The sequence below is a fragment of the Coregonus lavaretus genome, assembly GCF_964263955.1.
Source record: "Coregonus lavaretus genome assembly, contig: HAP1_SCAFFOLD_355, whole genome shotgun sequence".
Taxonomy (NCBI): domain Eukaryota; kingdom Metazoa; phylum Chordata; class Actinopteri; order Salmoniformes; family Salmonidae; genus Coregonus; species Coregonus lavaretus.
The window spans coordinates 470,796-489,322 of NW_028156546.1; the positions used below are offsets into that span (position 1 = coordinate 470,796).

An 18,527-nucleotide genomic window follows, 5' to 3' on the forward strand; every position below is an offset into this window, starting at 1 on the left:
CTCTCTCTCTCTCTCTCTCTCTGCTCTCTCTCTGCTCTCTCTCTCTCTTTCTCTGCTCTCTCTCTCTTGCTCTCTCTCCGCTCTCTCTCTCTCTCTCTCTCTGCTCTCTCGCTCTCGCTCTCGCTCTCGCTCTTCTCTCTCTCTCTCTCTCTCTCTCTCTCTCTCTCTCTCTCTCTGCTCTCTCGCTCTCGCTCTCGCTCTCTCTCTCTCCTCTCTCTCTCTCTCTCTCTGCTCTCTCTCTGCCCCCTCTGCATTCATTCAGAGGCGAGGGAAGAGAGACATCGGTTGCAACCCAAATGGCACCCCATTCCCTATAGAGTGCACTACTTTTGACCAGAGCCCCATGGGGAATAGGGTACCATTTGGGAGGCCTCCTTTAGCATCCTGTTAGTAATCAGATCAGAGGAGCTGAAGCTTTTATTGAGATGTAATGAACAGCCAGCTCCACTCCTGACATCTCCAGGGCATGTCAATATATTCCCCTTCTCATTCCCTTCTTCCACTATCTACATCACAACACACACACATTCCCCTATCTACTACACAACACACACACACACACACACACACACACACACACACACACACACACACACACACACACACACACACAACCAACCATTTGGATCTGAGTGATGCCCCATAACGTCAAGAAAGAAAGTGTTTGAATGTGTCCTTTCAACTTACAGATTTGTGTGTGTGTGTGTAGAGTTAAGAACATCAAGTGATCTGGTCATGAAGACAGGGAGCAGAGCAGGCCTCCTGGGTGTGGGATTTATGTCTGTACTCTGGAACTTCCTGGTGGGCTGTTTTGTTGTAGCCGTATGTTTCCCAACCACCATCTGCGTCCCAAATGGCACCCTGTTCCCTTTATAGTGCACAACAATAGGCTTTGGTCAAATGTAGTGCACTACATAGGGAATAGGGTGCAAGTTGGGACACAGCATGATATTAGTAAACAGAGAGATGAAAGAGTGTTGAACAGTTGTCTCATTCTAGGTCAATGTTGCCTTCCTTTGTTCTGGCCTACATAAAGGATATATTGACTAAATAGATGGGATTTCTCCTGTGAAAACAGACACAGTAACACTTTCTCTCTCTCTCTCTCTCTCTCTCTCTCTCTCTCTCTCTCTCTCTCTCTCCTCTCTCTCTCTCTCTCTCTCTCTCTCTCTCTCTCTCTCTCTCTCTCTGTCTCTCTCCCCCCCCCTCTCTCTCTCTCTCGCAGGTACTACCGACTGCCACTACCGATGGAGGGAGCGCCTCTAGAGGAGGATTTTGATGCCTTTGTTAGTGTTCTCAGGGTAAGGAGGGTTATTAGTGTTCTCAGGGTAAGGAGGGTTATTAGTGTTCTCAGGGTAAGGAGGGTTATTAGTGTTCTCAGGGTAAGGAGGGTTATTAGTGTTCTCAGGGTAAGGAGGGTTATTAGTGTTCTCAGGGTAAGGAGGGTTATTAGTGTTCTCAGGGTAAGGAGGGTTATTAGTGTTCTCAGGGTAAGGAGGGTTATTAGTGTTCTCAGGGTAAGGAGGGTTATTAGTGTTCTCAGGGTAAGGAGGGTTATTAGTGTTCTCAGGGTAAGGAGGGTTATTACTGTTCTCAGGGTAAGGAGGGTTATTAGTGTTCTCAGGGTAAGGAGGGTTATTACTGTTCTCAGGGTAAGGAGGGTTATTAGTGTTCTCAGGGTAAGGAGGGTTATTAGTGTTCTCAGGGTAAGGAGGGTTATTAGTGTTCTCAGGGTAAGGAGGGTTATTACTGTTCTCAGGGTAAGGAGGGTTATTAGTGTTCTCAGGGTAAGGAGGGTTATTAGTGTTCTCAGGGTAAGGAGGGTTATTAGTGTTCTCAGGGTAAGGAGGGTTATTAGTGTTCTCAGGGTAAGGAGGGTTATTAGTGTTCTCAGGGTAAGGAGGGTTATTAGTGTTCTCAGGGTAAGGAGGGTTATTACTGTTCTCAGGGGTAAGGAGGGTTATTAGTGTTCTCAGGGTAAGGAGGGTTATTACTGTTCTCAGGGTAAGGAGGGTTATTAGTGTTCTCAGGGTAAGGAGGGTTATTAGTGTTCTCAGGGTAAGGAGGGTTATTAGTGTTCTCAGGGTAAGGAGGGTTATTAGTGTTCTCAGGGTAAGGAGGGTTATTACTGTTCTCAGGGTAAGGAGGGTTATTACTGTTCTCAGGGTAAGGAGGGTTATTAGTGTTCTCAGGGTAAGGAGGGTTATTAGTGTTCTCAGGGTAAGGAGGGTTATTACTGTTCTCAGGGTAAGGAGGGTTATTAGTGTTCTCAGGGGTAAGGAGGGTTATTAGTGTTCTCAGGGTAAGGAGGGTTATTAGTGTTCTCAGGGTAAGGAGGGTTATTAGTGTTCTCAGGGTAAATCCTGTTGTATTTGTCTTAACAAAGTAGTCACACTCAAATAATATATATATATAATAATATATTGGAGTCTACCTCGTATGTGAACCTACCTTCTTTTTCATTGAACTGTTTGTTGATTTTATGCTCCATCCAAATAACATTTATATCCTATCCTTAAGTCGTGTTTGAGCGCGATGGCGCCTTCTTTCATTTGTTAGAAACATCCCAAGGATTAGCTATACTTCCAGGATCAAGGTCCTTACAGGTTCAGATCTAACAGCCGTGATCAGGCAGGGCTGTCCCTGTACGGTTTCTATGCTGGAGATGATGTTCTGTAGTTAACCCTGATGTGTTTAAAGGAGACATTCAATATATTAACGAGTGGAACATTCTAGAATACCTGGAGATTCTCAACCAGGTTCTGAGACGGAAGATGGGAGGTTGACCTCACTCTCACACCAGGCACCGCTGTGCCCCATCCATCACCAATAACCATAATAGTTATTATGAATATGACATTAAACCTCACATCTAACCTCACATCTTCACTTGTACAGGATGTGCTTTCTTTCTTTCTTTCTTTCTTTCTTTCTTTCTTTCTTTCTTTCTTTCTTTCTTTCTTTCTTTCTTTCTTTCTTTCTTTCTTTCTTTCTTTCTTTCTTTCTTTCTTTCTTTCTTTCTTGCTTTCTTTCTTTCTTGCTTTCTTTCTTCCTTTCTTTCTTTCTTTCTTTCTTTCTTTCTTTCGTTTTGCCTTTTTTGGAGTGACTCCTGTCACTCTAGTAACAGGCATACTGTCCAGTTCTCTGTGGTTGGAAAGTGGTTGGTTCCAGTGGTCAAACGTAGTGCACTATATAGGGAATAGGGTGCAATTTGGGACAGAGTGTTATTCCTGCTGCTGCTCTGCTCTGTTTCATCTCTGTCTGTCTGTCTCTGTCTGTCTGTCTGTCTCTCTGTCTGTCTGTCTGTCTCTCTGTCTGTCTGACTGACTCTCTGTCTGTCTGTCTGTCTGACTGTCTGACTGTCTGACTCTGTCTGTCTGTCTGCAGCTCTACAGTGTTTGCTAGCTCTGTGATAGCTTCCTGATACGTTTCTTCACACTTCCTGTTTCAGTGGTTGAAAGGTGGGGGGTGCGGTTGCCTGGTCCCAGATCTGTTTGTGCTCTTGCCAACTTGATTACTTTCATCGTCAAACCATGGCATGGTAATGAGTGACAAGGAGTTGGCATGGTAACACAGACGGGCACAGGCTAGGGGGTGGGGAGCTTTCAGTTCAAAACAATCTTAATCACAAATGGCGCCAAATGTAATCACATTTCTGGTAGCAGCTGCACTAGACTGCTAAACAAACAGTGGTTTTCTGATTAGTTTTTGTGATAATAACAGCTGGTTAAAAGACAGTCTTTTTCTTTCTGAGAAATCGTAATCCTCCAGTAGTTTGGTCACATGGTCAGGGTTTAAATTAGAGACCGACAGACAGACATTCCAATGCCTTTTCAAATATGTGTGTGTTGGTTTCCAGGACAGCTAGAAACTCCGGATGGACGCCCTTTAGCCAAAGTGTTGGTCAAATAAAGCTAGGAGAGAATTAGAGCGCAACTTTTCTTTTTCATTTTGTATGTGGTGTTTTCCAATCCCTGTATTTGTGTTGCATGTTTTCAGGAGAGCCCCAACCTGTCATTGAGAAGGGATGTTTCCAGGCCTCTGCCTGCCCTGTTGTTCTGCTGTCAGATGGGGGTAGGGAGGACCAACCTTGCCATGATCCTGGGGACCCTGGTCCTCAACCACCTGAAGACCACCCAGGAACCACCACAGTAAGACAGGACTCAACCTCCACAACCAAACTGGAACCTAGCCTAGAGATACACTACATGGCCAAAAGTATGTGGACACCTGCTCGGCAAACATCTCATTCCAAAATCATGGGCAATAATATGGAGTTGGTTCCCCCTTTTGCTGCTATAACAGCCTCCACTCTTCTGGGAAGGCTTTCCACTAGATGTTGGAACATTGCTGTGGGGACTTGCTTCCATTCAGCCACAAGAGCATTAGTGAGGTCGGGCACTGATGTTGGGCGATTAGGCCTGGCTCGCAGTCGGCCTTCCAATTCATCCTGAAGGTGTTCGATTGTGTTGAGGTCAGGGCTCTGTGCAGGCCAGTCAAGTTCTCCCACACCGATCTCGACCAACCATTTCTATATGGACCTCGCTTTGTGCACGGGTGCATTGTCATGCTGAAACAGGAAAGGGCCTTCCCCAAACTGTTGCCACAAAGTTGGAAGCACAGAATCATCTAGAATGTCATTGTATGCGGTAGCGTTAAGATTTCCCTTCATTGGAACTAAGGGACTAGTCCGAACCATGAAAAACAGCCCCAGACCATTATTCCTCCTCCACCAAACTTTACAGTTGGCACTATGCATTCGGGCAGGTAGCGTTCTCCTGGCATCCGCCAAACCCAGATTAGTCCGTCGGACTGCCAGAGAACGCGTTTCCACTCCTCAAGAGTGCAATGGCGGGGAGCTTTATTCCACTTCAGCCGGTCCCGTTCTGTGAGCTTGTGTGGCCTACCACTTTGCGGCTGAGCTGTTGTTGCTCCTAGATGTTTCCACTTCACAATAACAGCACTTACAGGGCAGACATTTGATGAACTGACTTGTTGGAAAGGTGGCATCCTGTGATGGTGCCACGTTGAAAGTCACTGAGCTCTTCAGTACGGGCCATTCTACTGCCAATGTTTGTCTATGGAGATTGCATGGCTGTGTGCTCGATTTTATACACCTGTCAGCAACAGGTGTGGCTGAAATAGCCGAATCCACTAATTTGAAGGGGTGTCCACATACTTTTGTATATATAGTGTATTGCCAGGCTATCATTGCATATAAGAATTTGTTCTTAATTGACCTGTCTGGTAAAATAAAGGTAAAATATAAAAAATCACTATGAAACTGATCCAGATTATACCCAGAGGGTAACATTTGGCACGTGATGTGTTAATGATGGTTTCTGTTTGCAAACTGTTTTTCTGCTTGAGTAAACATCATTATAACCAGATTTGCTGGGCAGGCCTACATTTCTATCAAAACATTGGATTGGTCAGTGTCATAATAATGCAGTGGTGATGTAGTTAAACTGTAAGGAAGTGTTTTAAAGATGGCTGCCTGTCCGGTTTGTTATTTGCAGAGTGGAGGAGGCAGAAGCCAAGCCCCTGTTCCAAGTCATTCAGACCCTCATCAACAAACTACCTGAAGGACAACAGGTCATGGAAGAGGTGAGTGATCTAGAAATGAGTCCACTAGTTAGGTACATTGTGCTAGTTCCCAGTATTGAAATCATGTTCTGTCCCTTTGGTTCTTCAGGTTGACCAAGCGATCGCCCTGTGTTCAGAAATGCACAACATAAAAGAAGCAATATACGAAAATAAGAAGAAACTTGAAGCGATCGGAGATGATTATCAAATTCAGGTAGGTTATGTTTCAGATTGATCAAAACTTTATCAGTACACTATGATCATTTTGATACAGTAATATGATGCTCCAGTGCTTAGCTAGTATGTTATGATTCTAGGGAGCAGTACCCAAGACTACTGTCTGACTCCTTGATGTCTGTCTCTTCTAGGGAGCAGTACCAAAGACTACTGTCTGACTCCTTGATGTCTGTCTCTTCTAGGAAGCAGTACCCAAGACTACTGTCTGACTCCTTGATGTCTGTCTCTTCTAGGGAGCAGTACCCAAGACTACTGTCTGACTCCTTGATGTCTGTCTCTTCTAGGGAGCAGTACCCAAGACTACTGTCTGACTCCTTGATGTCTGTCTCTTCTAGGGAGCAGTACCCAAGACTACTGTCTGACTCCTTGATGTCTGTCTCTTCTAGGGAGCAGTACCAAAGACTACTGTCTGACTCCTTGATGTCTGTCTCTTCTAGGGAGCAGTACCAAAGACTACTGTCTGACTCCTTGATGTCTGTCTCTTCTAGGGAGCAGTACCCAAGACTACTGTCTGACTCCTTGATGTCTGTCTCTTCTAGGGAGCAGTACCCAAGACTACTGTCTGACTCCTTGATGTCTGTCTCTTCTAGGGAGCAGTACCCAAGACTACTGTCTGACTCCTTGATGTCTGTCTCTTCTAGGGAGCAGTACCAAAGACTACTGTCTGACTCCTTGATGTCTGTCTCTTCTAGGGAGCAGTACCAAATACTACTGTCTGACTCCTTGATGTCTGTCTCTTCTAGGGAGCAGTACCAAATACTACTGTCTGACTCCTTGATGTCTGTCTCTTCTAGGGAGCAGTACCAAAGACTACTGTCTGACTCCTTGATGTCTGTCTCTTCTAGGGAGCAGTACCAAAGACTACTGTCTGACTCCTTGATGTCTGTCTCTTCTAGGGAGCAGTACCAAAGACTACTGTCTGACTCCTTGATGTCTGTCTCTTCTAGGGAGCAGTACCAAAGACTACTGTCTGACTCCTTGATGTCTGTCTCTTCTAGGGAGCAGTACCAAAGACTACTGTCTGACTCCTTGATGTCTGTCTCTTCTAGGGAGCAGTACCAAAGACTACTTTCTGACTCCTTGATGTCTGTCTCTTCTAGGGAGCAGTACCAAAGACTACTGTCTGACTCCTTGATGTCTGTCTCTTCTAGGGAGCAGTACCAAAGACTACTGTCTGACTCCTTGATGTCTGTCTCTTCTAGGGAGCAGTACCAAAGACTACTGTCTGACTCCTTGATGTCTGTCTCTTCTAGGGAGCAGTACCAAAGACTACTGTCTGACTCCTTGATGTCTGTCTCTTCTAGGGAGCAGTACCAAAGACTACTGTCTGACTCCTTGATGTCTGTCTCTTCTAGGGAGCAGTACCAAAGACTACTGTCTGACTCCTTGATGTCTGTCTCTTCTAGGGAGCAGTACCCAAGACTACTGTCTGACTCCTTGATGTCTGTCTCTTCTAGGGAGCAGTACCCAAGACCACTGTCTGACTCCTTGATGTCTGTCTCTTCTAGGGAGCAGTACCAAAGACTACTGTCTGACTCCTTGATGTCTGTCTCTTCTAGGGAGCAGTACCAAAGACTACTGTCTGACTCCTTGATGTCTGTCTCTTCTAGGGAGCAGTAACAAAGACTACTGTCTGACTCCTTGATGTCTGTCTCTTCTAGGGAGCAGTACCAAAGACTACTGTCTGACTCCTTGATGTCTGTCTCTTCTAGGGAGCAGAAACAAAGACTACTGTCTGACTCCTTGATGTCTGTCTCTTCTAGGGAAGCACAACCAAAGACTACTTTCTCCACAGAGCCATACAGAGCCTGGAACGGTATTTCTACCTGATTGTGTTCAACGCATACCTTCATGAACAGGTATGGCTTTGTTCCAAATGGCACCCATAGCGAAATTCTATCTTTCACTCATACATACAAGCCAATGTTATTTTGTATTGACTCTGCTGTTTGTCTTTTCTGGCTGCCATTGTTTGTGCTTTGCATTGAGATGACAAATGTCCTGTTTTTAGCAGACAAAGACATCTCAATCTTTACGTCTGATTTTACCATGGCAGACAAAGACCTAAATCTTTACGTCTGATTTTACCATGGCAGACAAAGACATCTCAATCTTTTGTGTCCTGTTTTTACCATGGCAAACAAAGACATCTCAATCTTTACATCTGTTTTTACCATGACAGACAAAGACATCTCAATCTTTACGTCTGATTTTACCATGGCAAACAAAGACATCTCAATCTTTTGTGTCCTGATTTTACCATGGCAGACAAAGACATCTCAATCTTTACGTCTGATTTTACCATGGCAGACAAAGACATCTCAATCTTTACGTCTGTTTTGTGGTGTTGCAGTATTCTCTTGGCTTTGCGTCCAACTTCAGCCAGTGGCTGTGTGCTCACGCCTGGGTGTACCGCCTGCTGGCCTGTATGGACCTATCAGAACTCTCCGCTCCGCCCGATCTCGTCACCAAGGGAGCCCGCGTTTTGGTGAGAACCTCCCACCAAATGACATCACATCACACTCACTCAGACCCACTGCAGAACATCGAACTCAGTCAGGAGCAGAGAAATAGAATTTCTCTGTTTCAAGTTTGTTTGCCTTGTGTAATGAATACATTCACTGGAAATCTAACTCATTATCTTATGTACTTACTGTGTGTGTGTGTGTGTGTGTGTGTGTGTGTGTGTGTGTGTGTGTGTGTGTGTGTGTGTGTGTGTGTGTGTGTGTGTGTGTGTGTGCGCGCAGGTTGCTCATGAGTACCTGTCTCCAGACATACTCAGCACAGTGAAGGAGATGAAGGTGGCTAACTTCAGAAGAGTCCCCAAGATGCCCGTCTACGGCATGTCACAGCCTACATCAGAGGTAAGATCTACACCAACCCCCCGTACCCTGTCACATTTGGTCAATGTCCAAAATGCTAGTTTCCCAGAACTTTCTATCTTTAGCAGACATAAAAAAACGTTTTAAGACATCCCAGTTCTTACAGTACGTTGTCTGTCAAGCTGAACTGAAGCGTATCTGCGGGGGTTGTGTGTTTGTAGGCGACGGGTGCGGTGCTGACCCACCTGACGGATGAGAAGAGGAAGTACAGCCACGTGCTGTGGGTCAACCTGCAGGAGGAGCTGGTTCTGGAGGGGAACGGACAGGTCTTCACTCCCAGAGAGCCTTCCTGTCTGGAGCAACACATCCCTGTCCCCGCCACAGACCCCACACACATAGAGGTACGAGATACACCATATATACAAAAGTATGTGGACACCCCTTTCAAATGAGTGGATTCGGCTATTTCAGCCACACCCGTTGCTGACAGGTGTATAAAATCAAAGCACACCGCCATGCAATCTCCATAGACAAACATTGGCTGTAAAATGGCCTTACTGAAGAGCTCAGTGCCTTTCAACGTGGCACCGTCATAGGATGCCACCTTTCCAACAATTCAGTTCGTCAAATTTCTGCCCTGCTAGAGCGGCCCCGGTCAACTGTAAGTGCAGTTATTGTGAAGTGGAAACGTCTAGGAGCAACAACGGCTCAGCCGCGAAGTGGTAGGCCAACTGACCCTAAACTTAACCTCCAGCACATAGACGTACTAACTGACCCTAACCTTAACCTCCAGCACATAGAGGTACTAACTGGCCCTAACCTCCAGCACATAGAGGTATTAACTGACCCTAACCGTAACCCCCAGCACATAGAGGTACTAACTGACCCTAACCCCCAGCACATAAAGGTACTAACTGACCCTAACCCCCAGCACATAAAGGTACTAACTGACCTTAACCTTAACCCTAACCTTAACCACTAGCACATAGAGGTATTAACTGACCTTAACCTTAACCCTAACCTTAACCCCCAGCACATAGAGGTATTAACTGAACCTAACCTTAACCCCCAGCACATAGAGGTATCAACTGACCCTAACCTTAACCCCCAGCACATAGAGGTATTAACTGACCCTAACCTTAAACCTAACCTTAACCCCCAGCACATAGAGGTATTAACTGAACCTAACCTTAACCCCCAGTACATAGAGGTATTAACTGAACCTAAGCTTAACCCCCAGCACATAGAGGTATCAACTGACCTTAACCTTAACCCCCATCACATAGAGGTATTAACTGAACCTTAACCCCCAGCACATAGAGGTATTAACTGAACCTTAACCCCCAGCACATAGAGGTATTAACTGAACCTTAACCCCCAGCACATAGAGGTATTAACTGAACCTTAACCCCCAGCACATAGAGGTATTAACTGAACCTTAACCCCCAGCACATAGAGGTATTAACTGAACCTTAACCCCCATCACATAGAGGTATTAACTGAACCTTAACCCCCATCACATAGAGGTATTAACTGAACCTTAACCCCCAGCACATAGAGGTATTAACTGAACCTTAACCCCCAGCACATAGAGGTATTAACTGAACCTTAACCCCCAGCACATAGAGGTATTAACTGAACCTTAACCCCCAGCACATAGAGGTATTAACTGAACCTTAACCCCCAGCACATAGAGGTATTAACTGAACCTTAACCCCCATCACATAGAGGTATTAACTGAACCTTAACACCCATCACATAGAGGTATTAACTGAACCTTAACCCCCATCACATAGAGGTATTAACTGAACATTAACCCCCAGCACATAGAGGTATTAACTTAACCTTAACCCCCAGCACATAGAGGTCCAGTGTTTCATGTTACCCTGCTGATTTGGTGTGATACAGAAGTTCCAGGTTCTCTCCCTACTACTGTGGTCCTCTGTAGCTCAGCTGGCATATTATTATTATTATTATTATTATTATTATTACTAGCGATCAGCCTCACTGTGACTCACTGGCTTGACTGTCCCCGTCAAAATCAAATCAATGTTCCCTGTAGGGAACATAATACTGTTTGTATGATGCTGCAAATAAATGTTCTTTACACAGACCATAAAGTCAGGAAAGTAAAGTGAGGGTTTCCCGAGTGGCCCAGCGGTCTAAGGCACTGCAGTGCTTAGAGGCGTCACTACAGATCCGGGTTCGATCCCGGGCTGTGTCGCAGCTGGCCGCGACCGGGAGACCCATGAGGCGACGCACAATTTGGCCCAGCGTCGTCCGGGTTAGGGGAGGGTTTGGCCGGGCCGGGATGTCCTTGTCCCATCGCACTCTAGCGACCTCTTGTGGCGGGCCGGGCGCATGCACGCTGACTTCGGGTCGCCAGTTGTACGGTGTTTCCTCCGACACATTGGTCCGGGGTTAAGTGAGCAGTGTGTCAAGAAGCAGTGCGGCTTGGCAGGGTCGTGTTTCGGAGGACCCATGGCTCTCGACCTTCGCCTCTCCCGAGTCCGTACGGGAGTTGCAGCGATGGGACAAGACTGTAACTACCAATTGGGTATCACGAAATTGGGGAGGAAAAAGGGGTAGTCTGACTGTCTCTCCCCTCCTCTCTACCCCAGAAACTAGAGACCGCCCTGGGAGAGGAGGTTCAGAGAGCCCAGAAGTGGCTGGAGGTGTCTCTGGAGCAGGAGAAACAGATGAAGATGTTTAAAACCTGTCTGACGGTCCAGGAGGTCTTCAACCAGTGCAAGAGAACACACCAGGGACTGCTGTATAAACGCATCCCTCTGTCAGACTGCTGCGCCCCCAAGGAGGAGGTACAGACGGACGCCACGCAGCCACACACACATATATATATATACACACACACACATGCACATACATGCACACACACGCAGACACACACACACACACACGCACACACACGCACACATACACACACACACACACACACACACACACACACACAGGTAATGGGTTTTGTGGAGGCACTGCAGTGGCAGGTTTTCATTTGGCGATGATATGAGGGGTGAAAATGGAAAGCTTTGTACTCCCTCTAGTGGTGTTGAATGTTATTACACATGTTGTATCAATAATATAACTGAATATAGCCATCTGGTGCATGTGTGTGTGTGTGTGTGTGTGTGTGTGTGTGTGTGTGTGTGCATGTGTGTGTGTGTGTGTGTGTGTGTGTGCATGTGTCTGTGTGTGTGCATGTGTTTTACCCCCAGGACTTTGACCAGCTCATGGAGGCCATGAAGAGTACCTTGGCAGAGGACTCTCACTCAGCCTTCGTGTTTAACTGCTCCAACGGCAAGGGAAGAACTACCACAGCCATGGTCATAGCTGCCCTCACTCTCTGGCACTTCAATGTAAGACCACTCCCCTCACTCTCTGGCACTTCAATGTAAGAGTCTATTCTGGAATACCAACGTATAATCCAGGAATAGTCACTTTTCAAGTTAATTTGCCTTCTAATAAACACATTGGAGAGGTTACCAGATCTGTAAGACCAGTATTAAAACAGCCATGTTCATCCGTTGTTGGTTTGTCTCTGCCTCAGGGGTTTCCTGAGTTCGGTGATGATGAGCTTGTCAGTGTTCCTGATGCCAAGTACACAAAGGGAGAATTCAAGGTGAGTTACAACATAAGAGACTTTTACCAAAAGAGGGTTTGAGTGGAACATGACCGTTTTAGATTCACCACATTACCAGAGACTATAGTGTTAGAGCTCTAGTGTCCTAGCAACCACCTAACAGACATGATTCTCCTCTGGTCTGGAATAGTCTGGCTGAATGGGGCCTGTAGAGAGAGGCTCTCCCTCTGCCTCCCCAATGGCTCCACAATCCCTATTTAGTGGACTACTTTTGATCTGGGCCCCCCTTAGGGCTCTGCTCAAAAGTAGTGCACTGTACAGGGTATGTGAGGCCATTTGGGACTCACCCTTGCTCTCAGTAGCTGTGGTCTGATAATGAGCCAGTGGTCAGTTCGGGTTCAGAAAACGTTCATGTCCTCAATGAGCCAGTGGTCAGTTCAGGTTCAGAAAACGTTCATGTCCTCAATGAGCCAGTGGTCAGTTCGGGTTCAGAAAACGTTCATGTCCTCAATGAGCCAGTGGTCAGTTCAGGTTCAGAAAACGTTCATGTCCTCAATGAGCCAGTTCATTTTGCAGCAAACACAATACGTCCAGATTAAATCACAGATTTAAAAGCAACAACAACTGATAGCAAATTATATTTACAAGCAAAGTAGGCTGAATAAGTGCAATTTGATAAAAATGTCATAATTGGGCCACATGTACTGTACATGTCAGTGATTCCCGGGCCAACCATACATAACATGTAAACATGACTGACTGAGTCGCTTTGGATAAAAGCACCTGCTAATTCACCCACAGTTAGTCAACAGTGGAGTGTCTGGGTTACAGAGTACAGTACTGACCCAGGCTGGTTACTAGGGAAACTCTGGCTGGCTGACTGACACATAGGACCTGCAGGCCTGTCCTGTCCGCTGGCAGTCTGGCTGCAACACAGGCTCTGGTCCATTCTCTGTCTGTGGATATGGGCCAACTCTGGGTCAACACAATTTTATGTAAATGTCAACACCATATTATGTAAATGAAACCTGGGGTCCATTATAACTCAGTGGCCTGTAAAAATGGGACCTGATGCATCTCTGCTTGGCGCTCCACATTAAGGAGATAGATTGGGGGGTAAGGCCCTGCGATAGACTAGTGTCCTGTCCAGGGGGTGTCCTGGTACATCAAGCTGCCTCCCGCTACAGAAACAGGAGATAGACTAGTGTCCTGTCCAGGGGGTGTCCTGTACATCAAGCTGCCTCACTACAGAAACAGGAGATAGACTAGTGTCCTGTCCAGGGGGTGTCCTGGTACATCAAGCTGTCTCACTACAGAAACAGGAGATAGACTAGTGTCCTGTCCAGGGGGTGTCCTGGTACATCAAGCTGTCTCACTACAGAAACAGGAGATAGACTAGTGTCCTGTCCAGGGGGTGGACTGGTACATCAAGCTGTCTCACACTACAGAAACAGCGTTCTGAGACGTTCTGGCTCGCACAAGCCAAGGCCAGGACTACTTACTTTTTACTACCTGGGGTCCATGGTAACACATCACCATCTCTCTTCACTACCTGGGGTCCATGGTAACACATCACCATCTCTCTTCACTACCTGGGGTCCATGGTAACACATCACCATCTCTCTTCACTACCTGGGGTCCATGGTAACACGTCACCACCATCTCTCTTCACTACCTGGGGTCCATGGTAACACATCACCATCTCTCTTCACTACCTGGGGTCCATGGTAACACATCACCACCATCTCTCTTCACTACCTGGGGTCCATGGTAACACATCACCACCATCTCTCTTCACTACCTGGGGTCCATGGTAACACGTCACCACCATCTCTCTTCACTACCTGGGGTCCATGGTAACACATCACCACCATCTCTCTTCACTACCTGGGGTCCATGGTAACACGTCACCACCATCTCTCTTCACTACCTGGGGTCCATGGTAACACATCACCACCATCGCTCTTCACTCGGTCATGATGAAAAGCCTGTTTAGCCTGTTTCCAGTTTTTAAGCGAAATTTGTTTTTAAATTATTAGAGTAGAGCGTCAATAAATCTTTACTCCTGTGTAATATGAAGGTTAATCCAGAATATAAGAGATTGTAAAACATGTATCGGATTTGACAGTGAGTGTGTGTGTGTGTATTCTGGCCTGTCTGACAGTGAGTGTGTGTGTGTTCTGTCCTGTCTAACAGTGAGTGTGTGTGTGTGTTCTGTCCTGTCTGACAGTGAGTGTGTGTGTTCTGTCCTGTCTGACAGTGAGTGTGTGTGTGTTCTGTCCTGTCTGACAGTGAGTGTGTGTGTTCTGTCCTGTCTGACAGTGAGTGTGTGTGTTCTGTCCTGTCTGACAGTCAGTGTGTGTGTTCTGTCCTGTCTGACAGTGAGTGTGTGTGTTCTGTCCTGTCTGACAGTGAGTGTGTGTGTTCTGTCCTGTCTGACAGTGTGTGTGTGTGTTCTGTCCTGTCTGACAGTGAGTGTGTGTGTTCTGTCCTGTCTGTCTGTCCCCAGGTGGTGATGCAGCTAGTTAGACTGCTGCCGGACGGTCACCGAATGAAGAGGGAAGTAGACATGGCTTTGGACTCTGTCAGCGAGACCATGACCCCCATGCATTACCACCTCAGAGAGATAATCATCTGTACCTATAGACAGGTAGGACCACCCCCCTTTACACTCCTATAGACAGGTAGGACCATGTACCACCATACACCCCATAGACAGCCAGCCATACTAGACCATGTACCACCATACACCCCATAGACAGCCAGCCATACTAGACCATGTACCACCATACACCCCTATAGACTGCCACCTAAGAGATTATCATCTGCGCCTACAGACAGGTCCACTAGGGGGCGACACCTGCCTTTACATTACACTACCTATCATTAACACAAATAATGTCAACTCATTAAAACACTGTTTTGAAGGCTGTTTTGATTACACTGAGATAAGGAAATGGTTGCATTGGTCATCATGTGTCACAGGTGCATTTTTTGTCTGAAAGGCATGACCTTGAACTGGTACAACCCAATGGGAGAGGCAAGCCTCCTGTAGCTCAGTTGGTAGAGCATGGCACTTGCAACGCCAGGATTGTGGGTTCGATTCCCACGGGGGGCCAGTATAAAAAAATGTATGCACTCACTAACTGTAAGTCGCTCTGGATAAGCTCGTCTGCTAAATGACCAAAATGTAAATGTAAAATGTAAGATTATTTAGCAACAGTTCTACTACTGGCCCATTGATAGGGGTAATGCTCTTGTTTTTATTTAGCTGCAGTTCCACTCCTTGCCCATAGATGGGGGTAAAGCGCTTGTTTTTATTTAGCTGCAGTTCCACTCCTTGCCCATAGATGGGGGTAATGCTCTTGTTTTTATTAAGCTGCAGTTCCACTCCTTGCCCATAGATGGGGGTAAAGCTCTTGTTTTTATTTAGCTGCAGTTCCACTCCTTGCCCATTGATGGGGGTAATGCTCTTGTTTTTAGGTGACTAGTTATGTCTTGGACCCAAGGGACTCAGTAACATTTACAAGTACTATGTTTATTTTAGTTGTTGTTGTTTATGTTAATTATTTGACCTTAGGGTGCAGTACTGGTTAGAAATGAACAATATGTTGTTGCTTATGGTAATGCTCTCAGATACTTTTTAGATTGACTAGTTGCTTTAAACTCTTTTCATTGAGGAAGCATCTCGTGTAGGGTAGGGTAGTGGAGGGTAGGGTAGGGTAGTGGAGGGTAGGGTAGTGGAGGGTAGGGTAGGGTAGGGTAGGGTAGTGGAGGGTAGGGTAGTGGAGGGTAGGGTAGTGGAGGGTAGGGTAGGGTAGTGGAGGGTAGGGTAGTGGAGGGTAGTGGAGGGTAGTGGAGGGTAGGGTAGTGGAGGGTAGTGGAGGGTAGGATAGTGGAGGGTAGGGTAGTGGAGGGTAGGGTAGTGGAGGGTAGGGTAGGGGAGGGTAGTGTAGTGGAGGGTAGTGGAGGGTAGTGTAGGGTAGGGTAGGGTAGTGGAGGGTAGGATAGGGTAGGATAGTGGAGGGTAGGGTAGTGGAGGGTAGGGTAGTGGAGGGTAGGGTAGTGGAGGGTAGGGTAGTGGAGGGTAGTGGAGGGTAGTGGAGGGTAGGGTAGTGGAGGGTAGTGGAGGGTAGGATAGTGGAGGGTAGGGTAGTGGAGGGTAGTGTAGTGGAGGGTAGGGTAGTGGAGGGTAGGGTAGTGGAGGGTAGTGGAGGGTAGGGTAGGGTAGGGTAGGGTAGTGGAGGGTAGGGTAGTGGAGGGTAGGGTAGTGGAGGGTAGGGTAGTGGAGGGTAGTGTAGTGGAGGGTAGTGGAGGGTAGTGTAGGGTAGGGTAGTGGAGGGTAGGGTAGTGGAGGGTAGGGTAGGGTAGTGGAGGGTAGGGTAGTGGAGGGTAGGGTAGTGGAGGGTAGTGTAGTGGAGGGTGGTGTAGTGGAGGGTAGGGTAGTGGAGGGTAGGGTAGTGGAGGGTAGGGTAGTGGAGGGTAGTGTAGGGTAGGGTAGGGTAGTGGAGGGTAGGGTAGGGTAGGGTAGTGTAGTGGAGGGTAGTGTAGTGGAGGGTGGTGTAGTGGAGGGTAGGGTAGTGGAGGGTAGGGTAGTGGAGGGTAGTGTAGTGGAGGGTAGTGGAGGGTAGTGTAGGGTAGGGTAGGGTAGTGGAGGGTAGGGTAGTGGAGGGTAGGGTAGTGGAGGGTAGTGTAGTGGAGGGTGGTGTAGTGGAGGGTAGGGTAGTGGAGGGTAGGGTAGGGTAGGGTAGTGGAGGGTAGTGTAGGGTAGGGTAGGGTAGTGGAGGGTAGGGTAGGGTAGGGTAGTGTAGTGGAGGGTAGTGTAGTGGAGGGTAGGGTAGTGGAGGGTAGGGTAGTGGAGGGTAGGGTAGTGGAGGGTAGTGTAGTGGAGGGTGGTGTAGTGGAGGGTAGGGTAGGGTAGGGTAGGGTAGTGGAGGGTAGGGTAGTGGAGGGTAGGGTAGTGGAGGGTAGGGTAGTGGAGGGTAGTGTAGTGGAGGGTGGTGTAGTGGAGGGTAGGGTAGTGGAGGGTAGGGTAGGGTAGGGTAGTGGAGGGTAGGGTAGTGGAGGGTAGTGTAGTGGAGGGTAGGGTAGTGGAGGGTAGGGTAGTGGAGGGTAGTGTAGTGGAGGGTAGGGTAGTGGAGGGTAGGGTAGTGGAGGGTAGTGTAGTGGAGGGTAGTGTAGTGGAGGGTAGGGTAGTGGAGGGTAGTGTAGTGGAGGGTAGGGTAGTGGAGGGTAGGGTAGTGGAGGGTAGGGTAGTGGAGGGTAGTGTAGTGGAGGGTGGTGTAGTGGAGGGTAGGGTAGGGTAGTGGAGGGTAGTGTAGTGGAGGGTAGGGTAAGGTAGTGGAGGGTAGTGTAGTGGAGGGTAGGGTAGTGGAGGGTAGGGTAGTGGAGGGTAGGGTAGGGTAGGGTAGGGTAGTGTAGTGTAGTGGAGGGTGGTGGAGGGTGTTCCATTATTAAAGTGACCAGTGATTCCATATCTATGTACATAGGGCAGCGCCTCTAAGGTGCAGGGTTGATTAACCGGGTGGTAGCCGGCTAGTGTGTGTGTGTGTGCATGCGTCCGTGTGTTCATGCGTGTGTGTAGGGAGTGATCCTGTTGTTGAAGTTCCACAGGGCTGCAGTGCTCTGCTCTCTCTGTTTTTGCCATTTGTAATACAGACTGTAATCAGTGTGTGTCTGTCTGTACTGAGGCTGCGCTCTGAGGCTGCCTGACTGCACATGGGCTAGCCGGAGGTACCCTGCCCCGTCTCCACACTATCAATGGGCCCCATTGTCCCGCCGTCTCTGTCTTTCTCTCTCTCTCTCTCTCTTTCTCTTTCTCTTTCTCTGTCTCTCTCTCTGTCTCTGTCTCTGTCTCTGTCTCTGTCTCTGTCTTTCTCTGTCTCTTTCTCTTTCTCTCTCTCTCGCTCTCTCTCTCTCTCTCTCTCTCTCTCTCTCTCTCTCTCTCTCTCTCTCTCTCTCTCTGTCTCTGTCTCTGTCTCTGTCTCTGTCTCTCTGTCTTTCTCTTTCTCTCTCTCTCTCTCTGTGTCTCTCTGTCTCTGTTTCTGTCTCTCTCTCTGTCTCTGTTTCTGTCTCTCTCTCTGTCTCTCTCTCTCTTTCTCTCTCGCTCTCTCTCTGTCTGTCTCTGTCTGTCTCTCTCTCTCTGTCTCTCTCTTTCTGTCTCTCTCTTTCTGTCTCTCTGTCTCTGTCTCTGTCTCTGTCTCTGTCTCTCTCTCTCTCTCTCTCTCTCTCTCTCTCTCTCTCTCTCTCTCTCTCTCTCTCTCTCTCTCTCTCTCTCTCCCCGC

At 47.5% G+C, this 18,527-nt stretch overlaps 1 protein-coding gene across 1 annotated transcript in view; it reads left to right on the forward strand.

Annotated features, from left to right (window-relative positions):
- The window catches only part of LOC311126235 (paladin-like), a gene marked incomplete at its 3' end in the record, with an annotated part of 38,786 nt that extends 23,893 nt beyond the window's left edge, over positions 1-14,893 (forward strand). The window contains exons 7-18 of the mRNA XM_084200247.1: positions 1,226-1,301; positions 4,000-4,151; positions 5,520-5,607; positions 5,696-5,800; positions 7,587-7,682; positions 8,177-8,311; positions 8,571-8,687; positions 8,867-9,046; positions 11,267-11,464; positions 11,879-12,019; positions 12,211-12,282; positions 14,753-14,893. Coding sequence (XP_084056373.1) covers positions 1,226-1,301; positions 4,000-4,151; positions 5,520-5,607; positions 5,696-5,800; positions 7,587-7,682; positions 8,177-8,311; positions 8,571-8,687; positions 8,867-9,046; positions 11,267-11,464; positions 11,879-12,019; positions 12,211-12,282; positions 14,753-14,893 — 1,501 coding nt within the window. The remainder of the gene's footprint in view (positions 1-1,225; positions 1,302-3,999; positions 4,152-5,519; positions 5,608-5,695; positions 5,801-7,586; positions 7,683-8,176; positions 8,312-8,570; positions 8,688-8,866; positions 9,047-11,266; positions 11,465-11,878; positions 12,020-12,210; positions 12,283-14,752) is intronic.
- Positions 14,894-18,527: the final 3,634 nt, after the last annotated feature.